At 55.7% G+C, this 13,408-nt stretch overlaps 1 protein-coding gene across 2 annotated transcripts; it reads right to left on the bottom strand.

Annotated features, from left to right (window-relative positions):
• Nucleotides 1-6: 6 nt before the first annotated feature.
• Nucleotides 7-12,658, bottom strand: LOC123025477 (adhesion G-protein coupled receptor G1-like). 2 transcript variants are annotated; one of them, XM_044434225.1, is made up of 12 exons: nucleotides 12,209-12,658; nucleotides 10,200-10,383; nucleotides 8,535-8,682; nucleotides 7,885-8,032; nucleotides 7,224-7,361; nucleotides 4,513-4,635; nucleotides 4,099-4,144; nucleotides 3,349-3,452; nucleotides 3,139-3,257; nucleotides 2,759-3,027; nucleotides 1,820-1,928; nucleotides 7-457 (listed from the first exon to the last, which is right to left on the bottom strand). In XM_044434225.1, the coding sequence occupies exons 2-12, from the start codon at nucleotides 10,237-10,239 to the stop codon at nucleotides 97-99; spliced, it is 1,605 nt and encodes a 534-aa protein (XP_044290160.1). In that variant the 5' UTR covers nucleotides 10,240-10,383; nucleotides 12,209-12,658; the 3' UTR covers nucleotides 7-96. The 2 variants fall into 2 exon arrangements, with proteins under 2 accessions (XP_044290160.1, XP_044290161.1); XM_044434226.1 differs by lacking the exon at nucleotides 10,200-10,383 and having other exon boundaries at nucleotides 12,209-12,480.
• Between the last annotated feature and the right edge of the window lie 750 nt (nucleotides 12,659-13,408).

Here is a 13,408-nt window from a genome sequence, read left to right as displayed (position 1 = left end):
GGGCTCGCTGGCTAGGGACTGCGGGGAACCGCAGCGTTATTTGTTGCTTTCCCGCTTTAGGGACGATCCCCAGAGCCGCGTGGTTCTCTGGATGCATCAGGGGGAGGGAAGGTTTACTCCAACTTGCGGTCCCTCCCCGAGCTGCTTGATTCCTTGGGTCAGGACAAGAGGAGGCACCACTGACTGACCTTGGAGGGAGTTGATGATGGTGAAAAGATAGACGGCCACCAGCTTGAAGGTCCCGGAGGTGAACGAGAAGAAGACCACCCCCCAGGGGATGCCCAGGACGCAGCTCAGGCCCAGCAGCGTGACGACGTACTCCCAGCTCTGCTCCCGCTGCTTCAGCCGCAGGATCTCCCGCACCATGGCGGCCAGCATGAGGCCGTTGAAGAGGAGCACGAGGGCCAGCAGCCCCAGGTTCAGGAAGTTGTTGATCTCCTGCTTTGTGATCCAGCAGCTGAGAAGAAGAGAGCCGGCCGAGATTGGAGGCACGTGGCCCTGGAGGGGCTTCGGAAGGTCTTGAGGGGTCCGGAGGCAGCGTGCCTTGACCCCCCACATTGCATTACTCCCAGGAAGAGCCTGCAGTGTTGCTGAATGCTCCCTGGACCCACTTTTTAAAATATGCAAAACCAAATTCTGTTTCGCCAGATCAAACAGGTTTCACACTTGAAAACCACCGGGCCAGCCATGGGGAGTAAAAATCATATCCAAGAATCATACTGGAAAGCAAGAAAGCTGGTTCTCTTTCCTTTCAGCTCACAAATGGGGCAATCTATGAAGCATTTTTGGCCAGTAACCATTGTGGAATTATATGCCACACTGGAAATCTTTCTGGGAGAGAGTGTAGCTTCCTTAAGAATTTGGAATATTCTGAGGAAAACCTTCTTAGGCTGTGTTCAAAATGAGTGCACACATGCCAAGTGCAAACTGCAGACTTTTCTAGGAACGGCAGAGAAATCAGGAACAGACTCCTACGGTTCAGATTTCTCTCAATTTGACCTGCAGATTCTGCCACGTTCGGCTTTTCCTGAGGTGCGTAGATCCCACAGGCACGCGGACAGAGTTTTTACATCCGGTGGAATTAATACCAATGCACCTGAACACATGTACACTGACGCCTGAAAGGTTATGGAATGCAGATGCGACAGATCTGTGCAGCCTGGACTTTAACATCCCGCTTGGCACCTCCAAAGCAGAGCAGAAGCACCTTCAGGACAAGGAAGTGGACATTCTTACACTGCTGGCCCTGCAGTCCCCCTGAGAAGAACCAGAAGCTGCAGATTACTCATCTCCTGCCCCAGAGAGACGATCACATCGCTGCTCTCCGCCCTGCCTACTCACACGGAAACGGCAAACACCCCCCACATCCGGGGCAGATGCAGCAACAGCATCAACGGGAAGGAGGGAGAATCTTCGCTCCAGCCCCTCACAGGTCCCCAGAGGGCCGTTCCCCATTCCCCTGGCCTCCCACAAGCGTGCAGAACCTCTTTCGGCTCGGGGGCTGCATCCCATTTCAGAGACCTTCTCGGGGGCCACGTCCACTGGGGCTGCAGGCCAAACAATGGGAAGAAATACCAGCCGGTTTTGGCTTCTGCCTCTTACCGCTGGCGAATCAGCCCCAGGAGAGGTGCTTAATCTCATCCAAGCCAAACCTCATCTAAACCAGAAGCCGTTAAGTCCTGTGGCTTGGGAAAAGAGGTCATGCACATCCAAAGGACACCAGTCTGGCCCACGGACTCTGCACCCCCACTTGATGATGAGAAAAGCTGCCCCAGTCGACGTGGCCGCAGGCACTCTTGCTGCCCCCCAGACGACTCACATGGTGGCATCGGTGTATCTCCCAGGGCTGTCGTAGACCTTAAACGGGGCTGGTCCGTAGTGGGACGGATCGATCGCAAAGATCAGCGAAACGATGATTACGGGAAAGCCTGCCAGGAGAGAAAGCTCGCCATCACGTTTCTGCGCCGCCCCCGCTGTGGTCCCGGGAGGCCTTTCCTCACACCTCCCTGTCTCCCAGCTCCTCCCTCATTAAGGCCACAGGCGTCTTGCGGCCCCACAGACTGGCTAAATCCTCCCCGTCTGGGCTTTCCTCAGATGCACGGCCAGGGAATTTATGCACCCTGCTTAGGAAGGGGCGGCAAAGCGCGTTGTTGGAGCTCACAGAAATGCAAGAAGTTCGGAAGAGGGGAACCAGCGTAATGATCGCTAGCCAATTCCTGTGAAAATACAGGCACGGATGCGCTGGTTCACGGTTTCCCCCAATGAACAAACCGACTACCCCTTGGCCTCCGGTCCCCCACAGGATTTGACTATTTCCTCTGCCCTAAGTAGGGACAAGAACTTGTGTTCATGTATGTTTGTGTATAAACAACCACGGCGACAACGGACACAGGAAGGGTTTCCAAAATGGTAGCCTCCACTCCTTCAGCCTGTCCCCATGCAGTCGATTTGCAGAATTCTGCAACATATCTAGACAGGGCCTGAGTCTCGGAGGGAGCACCTGGCCAAAGGCCCCTTGGGAGTCCATGGCCGAAGCCAGATTTGGCCTGGGCGCTTGTCAGCATCGTTTCCATCCATGGTCACCACCCCAGATGCTCTATGAGCTTTATCCAGGGCGAGTCCCACAGGAATTCTGCCTTTGGATGCCACCACGTGTCTCCCCGCTCTCCGCCCAGCTTCCCGAGGTCCTGGGCTCCTGCCTTCCCGCCTGCCGGCCTGCCAGAGCCCTGCCCGCTCCTGCCCCCCCACCGCCACTCACCCCAGCCCACCAGGCACAGCTTCAGGACGAGGTGCTTGATGTAGGAAGTGAAGACCTCGATCACGCCCTGGTAGAGCCTGTAGCCCTCGATGCCCATCCAGGCCAGGCAGGCGAGCACGGCAAAGTGCAGGAGCACGGCGCCCGCCTTGCAGGACGCCTCCCCGCCCGTGGGCGCCAGGGGCACGGCGATGAGGAAGCTCATGTCCAGGAGGAAGATGGCGCAGAGAAGATGCATGTGCACCCAGACAATCTGGTCCCTCTGCTTCCTCCTGGAGGGGGTGCAGAAGGTTCGCTTGCAAGCGGACTGACTTCTGGCATGCAGGCTGCACCTGCACCCCACCCTCACCCCCTGCCCCTGCCCCAAGGAAGGTCAACACTACCTTGAGCACAAGAAGAAGAACACGGTGAGGAAAGAAGCCAGGGCTGAAACGAGGCAGCCCACGTATGTGATCGTGGTCAGGTATCCATGGTGGGCGGCATCGATGTCCGGGGAATACACCTGGCGGTGGCAGGAGACAGGCTGAGAGAGGCGGCAAAGGGAGGGAAGGGCGGGGGGCCGGACTTTCAGCCGCTCGGCCGGGAGCGCTCACCATCAGCACTGCGAAGAAGGTGAGATGGTCGCAGAGGCAGGTCGTGCGGGCCTCTCCTGGTACCATTTCGCAGCCCGACGTATTCCACGTGCCCAAATGCACACCTGGGGTGGACAGGAGAAGTTCTTGCTGCAGAGCGGAGGAAGGGGACGATGCGGTGGTTCTGCTTGCTCTACCAATACTGGCCGGAGTGAAGGCCATTTCTGGCCTGGTTCAAGGGCAGCCCAAACCCGGGCGTCCATCCCACGCGGCTGCAGGGAGTAGGACCACCAGGGATCTCACGCAAGGAGCAAGGGAAGGCCTCTGTCTTACGCTGCTGCCAGTCACTTCCAGACGTGGCATGATTCAGTGGCAGGCGAAAAAGAGAGAGGCCTTTCCCTGCACCCCTGATGCGGAGAGGTTGGATTTCGCTTCCTGGAATTCCCAGTGTAGGATCCGGCGGGGAAATCCTTACACCCTGGAAAAATATGCCTTTTCAGGAAAACAGTGGGATTGCCATTTGAAATTAAAGGATGGAAGGACAAAAAAATGAAAGCATGGCAGTGGCTTGGAGTACTTTGGATGTTGCAGATTTGGAAAGGACTGATTCAAAAACTCAGTCCCCAAGCTTGGCCACTACATGGAGGGCCGGTGGCACGCGAACAGCATTTTACAGTCAGTTTTGCATGTATGAATAAAGGGAGACTGCAGCGGAGGCGGAAGGGCGGGCAGGACTCTGTCCCGGAGCTGCCCTTCGCACCCAGCACTTACGCGTGGCGTCCGCATCCCAGAACACGCACTCCGCAGTCTCATTTCTCTGAAAGGACAAACATCCGAGGGTGAATTCAATGCACGGGGTGCTTCAAACAGCAGCAGGGAAGGGTCACCGTGCAGTGAGACGTCCCAGCCATTTCTGTCCCCTCCAGGGACACCCACCCGGTGGAACCGGGGTGGGGAACACACGGCCTGCGGGACACGTGCCCCCCCCCCCGCCCCACGGACTGTTTTGCAGCTCCCGGCGTCACTGCTGCTGTGCGATGAAGCAGCAAAACAACAGCGAAGCCGCGCCCGCCAGGTTTCTCTCGTGGGAACAAAAGTGGCGAGGTGGGGACTCCCTGAAATTCCTGCATGGTCGCCCAAGTGGCGATGCCCAGAACAGTCGACGGGACAAGATGTCAGGCCTACCGGCAGAGGGGCATGTTGGAAGGCGACTGCCACCCGCTGGTCCTTGGGCAGGTTGTGCACTGAGCGGTTCTGCACGGAGATGCCGATCACTTTGCCACCAAGGACCCGGCTCGAGTTCCGGCCCTGCACAGAAGGGAGGCGGGACCGTTTCAAGCTAGGAAAACCCCTCCATTTTTGACAGCCGATTTGATGGAGGGAACATCCCCCGGCATTTAGCCACCTCTGCGTTGCAATCACTGCACATCGATCCCCCAACGAAGCAAGTTTCTCTTCTGCATGTTGGGTAGGGAGGGTTCCTGTAAGCTCTGGCTTGGCCGACGCGTTCCTTCAAGCGAATCCGTCTTGCGATTCCTTTGGCCAGCAGGGAAGTGTTAACATGCGTGTTTCTGTTTGCGGCAAACAGTCATGGGGGGTGCAGATGTTGTGAAATCCGTCTCCTCTCTGCTTCTTGAGTTGTCAGGACCGTTCGTTCTGTCCTCTGCTGTCCAACAGCATCAACAGTCCCAGAAACGAGTTTGTGCACATTTGCGCTAATTCGTCTTTCTGTGAGCCTGCATTCCTGGAAGTGTCCTGCAGGTTGCCAGGCAGCTTCTAATCTGCCATTGACTGGATTTGCACAGAACAGTCGCTCCGGAAAAATTTGCAGATCTACCCAAAGTACGCAAGCCCCCCACAAATGCAGGTGTTCACTCTTTAGCCTAAGCAGAGCATATGCGTCTTTGCTATTGGCTTTTTCACTGCATTATTTTCCAGATAGCACAATCTGGGTGAAATGTGTTAATTTCTGTAATAGTGACATTTGAAAAGCTCTACAGGTCAGCATGATTCCCGACTTGGGAAACGTTAGTCTGTCGAGAAATCCATCGGCCGGATTGCTGGAGAGCAGTGCCTGCCCGAGGCCACAGTGGCCTTCACAGACGCCGCAACGATGGCCCACCGAGTGCCTGTGCAAGGGAAGCGCAGGGACGCGGCTGCTCCGCTCCTCTTACAGGGAGCATCCAACGGGACACGCGGGGCACCCCAAGCCTCGCAATTCCAGTTCCAGTTCCAGTTCCAGTTCCAGTTTCGGAGAGACTGGCCTTTTGTCTGAATAACGAGCTACGGCACAATGCGCTCTCTCGCTCTCGTTTTCGCTCTCGCTCTCACGCACACACTTTGGGTTCCTGGCCTGGCATTGTCAGCAAGTCTGAAGGGTCCCTGGGGGGCAGCCCAGGGCTTCTCCCCAGCAAGTCTCCCCCTTCCACCGTGCCAGCAGCTCGGCCTCCCACTGCGGTCCCACCGCCTCTTCCCAGGACCCCCTCCCGCTTCTTTGCAGCCCTCCTCTCCTGCTGGCCCGCGACTGCCAGCTCCCCCTCAGAGAAGGGCACAGACGGGAAGCGAGAGCGCGGCTGCTCAACCGCATCGCAGGCCGGCCCTGTTCCCGTTTCCTGTCAGCCTTGCCGGGGCAGCAGCTTCTCACCAGGACCGCTGAGCTCGTCTGTTGCGGAGATATCAGGAGTCACCACCCGCTGACACAGTGGCCAGCCTTAGCGTGTGTTTCCCCCTTTTAACCGCCAGTGTCAACTTAGCCAAAAGGTTGCCAGCTGCAGCGGTCCAGGCGACTCTCCCGGGCCAGGGGCGGCAGGACCAAGCAAGGGCGCCACAATCGCAGCCACTGGCGGTGCTTGTCTCTCCCACCCTTCCCCATCTCGACCAGGCCATCCCACAGGATGTCCTCGTTTCCCTTGTCTCCGCCTGTGCCTGCTGCCATAGTCCAGGCGGAAGCCGTCAGTGTGCCGGGACATGCTAAAGACCAGCCACACACCTGGCCTCTGGCCAATTTGCTGCTACAGCTGCTATCCCAAAATTTGGAAGAGCCAAAGCAGAATGCATCACTCTCTTGCCAGGACCTTCCCCCAGGTGGACTGGATCTAGCCAGGACCATGCCCACGCAGGCTCAATGAAACAGGGGTGGGCAGCAGTCAGATCCCCAGATGTGTCGTCTGACAACTCCTAGCGACTTGTGACCAGTGGCCCTTCCAGCAACGGCTTTTCACCGCTAAGTCCAAGACACCTGCAGTTCTCGCTTCTGCCCACCCCTCGCCTGAAGCCCGTTAGGAGAACATCAAGCCAGCAGGTCCTGGGCATCCAAAGGAAAAACACACCCTGCAATCTGAGCCTCTTTCAACTGGACATTCATGTCAAGACCTGAGCTTCCTGAAATGCATCCGAGCTTCCTGAAGCTGTGGAATTAATCCCTGGCTCGGGAGATGTTTCAGTTGGTGCCTCAAAGCAGAGAAGGAATCAAAGCAGGTGGTCCCATGCCCGGTTTTCTGTCCTTGGTCTTCTGCTCCAGCAGTGCTTTAGTGGCAGGACAGAATTTCCCAGGCACATCCAACTGGACACATGGAAAGACCAGGGCCAGAGGATGGATTCACCAGTGTTCCAAGGCCAGAAGAAAAGAAGCCCTCTGACCCCCTTCTCCCATGGGGCCCTTTGGATCTCCTTCAGCCATTTGGCACGTCCTTGCCCACCTGTTCTGGGGCAAAGCAAGACGCCTATTGGCCTGCAACTCCCTGGCACTCAAGGGCATTTAATGGTCCAGGAGGGGGCATTCATGCCGGCTGCCTTCGCTTCCAAAGGTGGCACGGGTCCCTTTGTCCTCCAGACAGGAAGCAGCCCTCCTGTCACCATGAAGGAAAACGCCCGGAGCCCCTGGCCCACATGCTCACCTGGAAGAGGGCCTGGCTGGTCACCTCCATCAGCACCGCCCTCGCCACGCCAGCCCTGCGGCCGTCGCGGGACGCTGTGGGCTCCGTGAAGACGCGGCTTGGCAGGGTCACTTCATAGCCGCGCACCTCTCGGTCCTCCTGTGGAGAGGGAACGGGGGACGTGGCGTGGGCAGGGTCTTTGCCCCGGCTTGCCAGAGGGGCGCGTCCCGCGTTCCGGGACAGATACCAACTGCGACCGCGGAGCTCTCGTCCCTCAAGGGCAGGCTGGGCATCGCGCTCCTTCTTTCTCTTTAAGCTGACATGGGGCCGTGCCTCGGGGTTTCCCGTGGCGTGAGTGAGGCGGAGCTGCGTGTGCTGATCACACTCCTTGGACGGCTCAGCCCTGAAGTGGGGCCTGGGCGATCGCACAGGGCAGCTGCTGAGGAGCTGCCACGTCTGGCTGGTTCGCCTCTCACAGCGTGCCTCTGACAGCGCCGCTCACCTGCCCCCCCCCCCGTGCATCCGTTTCTGCAATCTGAGGTGGGCAAAGCGCCCGGAATAAATAACTCTGTCTTTGACGTGCCCCCAGACTCTGTGTCGCTTTTCCGAAGGACGGCGTGATGCTTTATGGATCAGGCCTTCTCTGGCTAGCTCAGCTCCTTGCGGATTCCGCCGCACTCACCTGCAGCTGAGACCTGACGAGCAGCTCGTGAGGACCGTGGGAGGGGACCTTCCAGATGCTGGCGCGCAGCAGGGCTCCTTCCCCGAAACTCTTGTTCTGCCCCTGGAACTCCGCGGCTCCCAATGCAGACTCCAAGTGCTTCAGATACCTGTTGAGAAGGGGGAAACTGAGTCGGGCTGCCTGGATGCCGTCCAGGGGCAGGCCGAAACTACAGTATTAGCCCAACAGTGGGCCTGCTAATGAAGCAGAACATGGTGACCGGCACGGAGTCGCCTTCAGCTCTACGACTCTGTGTAAAATGCCGGTTGCGTTTCTTGGCTTAGCCTCACCAGTTTCCCCTTGGTTAAAAGGGGGCTTTGCTGCAGGAATCCCTTTTGGGGCGGGCCATTCCCACTTCCCAAAGCAGCCAGTTTGTCCCTGGGCTCACCCTGCCTGCTTTCAAAGCCATTTTGTGACAGTGCCCAGGACACTGTTTCCAAACCCCCACACGTTCGTGAGACAGAGGAGCCCCAGAGGGCCAAGCGGCCTTGCGAGCGCCTTCTCTGCTCCAGCCCGTGCCTTGCGCCAAGCGCCCTGCTCTGCAGCAAATGGGCAGCAGCTTGGCTCACAGGCCCTAACCCTTTCCAAGAGCGCAAATGGAAGGCACTCACACAAACGGGCTCTCGCGGTGGGTGCTTCTCCCTCCGATCTCTGACCTCGGATTTTCCAAGAACTTCAGCTTTGCTTCTGTGCTTCTGAACACTGTTTCCACCACACTTGCGTCATTAGATTTCATTCCTCGGTCCCCTTCTCCAGGATCTATCGTGCAAGTAAGCAAGCAAGAAAATGGCGTGGTGATTTCCAGAGCAGCACGCCCTTCCTCACAGGGGTTTCCCTGTATGGCTTCTCCTTCCGGACTGCTCTGTCAGGGTCCGGGGTGTGGGTGGCAGGAACCCTCTCTGGGACCCCTGGACCAGGGCAACGGGCCCGTGGCAGGCAGCATTTCAGCACTGAGCCCATCAGAGGCAGAATCATAGCCAAGGGTGGCCACGGTCAGAGGCCAGGAAGACATCTTGGAGGCAGACCAGGAGATGGCCTGGCTGAGTCAATGGGCCAGAGCTGGGCAGCCCAGACAGAGCAGAGAGTGTGGCTGCAACCAGATTGGGACAAGGAGCACAGAGCTCAGGCAGCTTCCGGGTTGGGGTTAAGGAGATCCCTTCCCCCAGGTCTCCCTGTTGTCACACATCAGGCTGAGAGCTCAGCAGGGACCTTCCGGTGGGCCCAGTCCAGCAATTACGATGGTGGCCGTTCTGGTTCTGGCCACCTGGTAGCACCCCAGATCCTGACTGTCTTCCCTTCTGGGGTTGAGATGGATCCTCACTTCCTCTCTGTGCAGGAAGAGGGCCAAACGCACCCCCATTTCGCTGCAGCTTTCCAAATTATTCTGATTGTAAAGATCATTTCCACCCACAGCTGCTTTTTCTTGATCCTCCTTTGTATCATTTGACTTCTTCTAATATGCTGCCTCGGTCGGCTTCAGAAAGGCAGGACAGAAATGCCACAAATGCAGCTGAGGAACCGCTAGCCAGGCAGTCCTACGCTCTGGCTCTGGTTGCTCCAGCAAGCCACCTGCAGCCGCATCCTAGGACAGCTCTCTCCCTTTGATCCCACAGCAGCTCTTCAGCGATGGGGCTAGACAGAAAGGCCCTTGAGGTCACCCCCACACCTCGCTCTTCCAAGCTGGCCCACCGAACTGCTCAGAAAGAGCCATCAGCTGATGCTCTGCGGAGGGGCCCTTATTCACGCCTCTGCTGAAGGCCTGAGACACCGAAAAGCCAGCCAGCACCCTTCCAGTTGGGTCCTTCGGCTATGCCAATGGGCTCCATGAGGAAATGCTGCCACTTTACTTTGGGTGCAAGTACAAGTGATGGCGCTCGCTTCGCTGAGCGTGAAAAGCCAGGCCTGCCAAAGCCAGAGGCGACGACTGCCTGGATGGATCCCAGCGCATCACTCTTCTGCTGCGAAGGGGCACTGGCGTTCACCTCCGATGCGCCGTCCACGGTGCCGATGCCCTTCGCCCGGCTCGTGGAATGGGCACGACCTTTGTGGGGGTTCTGAAGAGTTCTTTCCAGGCTGCAAATGGCTGTGAAGAGCCGTGGAGGGAGACAAGCTGATCCCTGGCAGGTGTCCCGTAATCCCTGATGGGAGCGGTAGTCCTACATTCTGGAGGGCACCCAGTCGGGGAAGGCTGCACTAGCACTTACAATGGGAACGATATTTTTGCAGAGTGGGCAACTGAAGCCTCTGAATGGAGGCCGGAAAACGCTTTAAGTTACCTTGGAGCAGGAAAAGGAGAAGCAGCAGGAAGAACCGCATGCTCAGCACTTCACTTGCGGCTGGCCTCTTCTGCAGAAGGTTTCCCTCACAAGCAGGATTTCATGCCGGTCTGGGGCACACAGAGACGTCCCTCCATAACTCCACGTTGGCTCAAACAGCGGCGCAAGCCAGTCTGGAAGGATGCTAAAATGCCCAATGGAAGAAATGGGCGTTGAGATTTACTGGTCCTAGGAATACTTGAAATGGTATTCCTGGGAGTTTTATGGCCCAGTCCAGCTGAAATGCGACACTTTGCTTATTCATTGAACAGTTTGTCTTGTATCTGGTTGTCTTAAGGGTTGTACGTCTGCCCAGAGAATGTGCTATTGGGTGGCTTAAGCATGTAAGAAATGAACAGAGTGTTAATCCCAGTGATTGCACCAGAAGGAATTAAGCAGGAGTTTAACACTGCCATTGAAAAAGCAACCATTTATTTTAATGTATAAATATGAAGGGTATATATGGATGGCTTACACATATTCGATGGGTTTATAATAAGTTTCTATATAGCCCTTTGTTCATGGCTCCCAGGATCGTTCATAATTTTAAACTGAAGCGTGTATCTCCGTCACTGAATTTTGACTCTGAATAAAAGCTATAAGGGCTTTTGGCAAGTAAGACCCTGTTCCGTGTCTGTGCCCCTTCGGATGGCCCTGATAATGTAAAATGGGCACTTTATGGGGAAAAGGCTTGCCTAGAAGAAAGTTCTGTGAATGTGTGCCACCGGCTAGCGAATGGCTTGCCAAGTCCAGAGGTTAGTAAGCAGAGTCAAGGGAGCGGTTAGGGAAAGGAGGACCCCATGCAGAGCATGACGCTCAGCCTTGCCCGGACAAAGAGAACAGAGGGGAGCACGAGGGAGCCCGAAGGAGGCACAAGCAGGCAACGAGCAGCACTCTGAGGACTGCACCTCCGCCCACACCAAGGCCGACGAAAGCACAATTCGTTACATACTTTGGCTATAGGAGGACTGCAGGAGGGTAAGAAGAACACGGCGGACCAATTATTTCTCTCTTCACTGCAGAAGATACAGGACAGATGTTTGGGCTTGAAGTGTTCAGGAAGCATGTCTGAGGAACTCAGGCAAATGATGATGTTTGGAACATAACATCATCATCATCCACTTCTTAGAGTTCTTAAAGAACTCACATGTGAAGTTGCTTAACTTCTAGCAAAAACTATTTCCTTAAGATCAGCCTTTATTCCACAGACTGAAAGATGGCCGATGTAACCCCTTTCCTTTTTTAATGGCGAGGGACTACGGGTTGAGTAGCTTCACGCATATTCTGGAAAAATATGAGAGCCAGTGTGGCGTCGTGGTCAAGAGCTGGGACTGGGACTCAGAGGACCTGGGTTCGAGTCCCCACTCAGCCGTGGAGCCACCTGGGTGCCTTTGGGCCAGTCACAGACTCTCGGCCCAACCTACCTCACAGGGTTGTTGTTGTGGGGATAAGATGGAGGAGGAGAATGAGGTAAGCTGCCTTGAGCCCCTTGAAGGAAAAAGGCAGGATATAAATTGAAAAATAAATAAAAAATAAAAATAAATAAAATAGAATGAAAGCAGTAAAGTCCCACTGAAAAAATGAAAAACCAGCATGGCTTCGGGAAAGCTCTTTGTGTCAATGAGCATTTGGGCAGCAGTGATCTGGGAAACACAGTTGGCTTGGACTTCCAAAATTCTTTTGACAGAGTCCTGCGCCAAAGACATCAGCTGAGGTCCTAGTCTGTGCAGGGAGCGAGGGTCTTATTCCCCCACAGCCTTTGCAGGCACTTCCGAGGAAGAGGAGGAACCCAATGATTCATGGAAATGTGTGCTTAGTCACACTTTTCCACTAATCCGCAGTTGCCCTGGCTGAATTCACACACATGCAAACATTAGAAGCAACAGCATAGAATGAAAGGAAGCACTTTTTACTCCGAAGAGTCAGCCACATGTACGTTGCAGCTAGAAAAGGAGTAGAATCAGACTTACTGTGGTTCTTCTAGCACGGTTCTGTCTGTACGTCTACCAAAACTAATTGGCTCCTTTGGAATGAGGAGAGGCAGCAGGAAGCCAGTTGTGAAGAGAAGCTCCTTTTTATACGTTGAGACCTACGCCAGACCGTCTCCAAATACCATATATGGTGATTAATTTATTTTGAATTTCCGGACTGGTTCTAAGAAGATGTGTCTCCTTTAATCTCCACTCTCTAACTCGAAATGCTTCTCTGCAGACTGCTGCTCCAGAAAGAGGGAAGAGCCGAAGATGACTCATTTGGAGTTTCTGGAGGACTGGGCCTGACCAGGGCAGTTCCTCCTGCCAAGGGAGTGGGTTGAGCCTGCACAGTCGCACTTGCCAGCGCCACTCAGTGCTGCAAAGTGGCTGCTGGGGGACAAGACTGAAAGCAGGGGCAGCAGCTGCAGGAAGGTGTGAAGTTGCATCACCCCTACCAGGAGAGGGAGATGCAGGCCGCAGGTGTGAGGGCAGGTTTGGAGCCCTCCCTGGCTCAGAAGAACCCATCATTCCTGTCCTCAGTGTAGATCCGCTGGCTCCTTGGAGCTGAATGGGCAGGCCTAGAGCGGCCAGACTACAGCTTCCATCGTCCTGGGCCAGCACAACCACTATGAGAATAGAATTCCAAGGATAGCCAGTGGGCTGCCCAAGCCCCGTTCCTGCCACAGGGTCTCCTCGGGGCTGGCACCCATTTGGCAGAATGTGTGCCAAGGCCTGCCACTTCAGCGTTTGGGCTGGTGATTCTTTAACGCCATTGGTTAGCTTCAGCATCCTTAGCCATCACGCCGCATGGTTGCTTTTTAAAACTTTCTGTTGTAGCCATCTATGATTTAGATTTTTAAAACTGTTCTGATACCATCGATTGTCTTTTACTAGTTGGCTAGGGTGACATGTCTCTGAGATCAGCCTCTGAACAGGGGAATGGCCAATGTGATGCCAGTTTGGTAAAAAGAGACCTAGGAAATTGCGCGCCAGTTTACATCTTCCTTGGCAAATTCCTGGGATCACAGATGAGGAAGCGATGTGGAGAACATCTAGTCCACTCCTCCACCCAGCCCAAGCGCTGCACTGCAGGGCAATTCTGCAGCCCTCCTTGGCTTTCCGCCCATGCTCTGCCTAGGTAATTCCAGCAAAGAGGCAGGATCAAAGCCTGAATCACCCAAGAGCCAGGAGCTGGGA

This window comes from Varanus komodoensis, unplaced genomic scaffold, assembly GCF_004798865.1.
Source record: "Varanus komodoensis strain SLA01 unplaced genomic scaffold, ASM479886v1 scaffold27, whole genome shotgun sequence".
Classification (NCBI taxonomy): Eukaryota; Metazoa; Chordata; class Lepidosauria; order Squamata; family Varanidae; genus Varanus; species Varanus komodoensis.
Note: the sequence above shows the minus strand (reverse complement) of the source record. Positions and strands in the feature narration are given on the sequence as shown.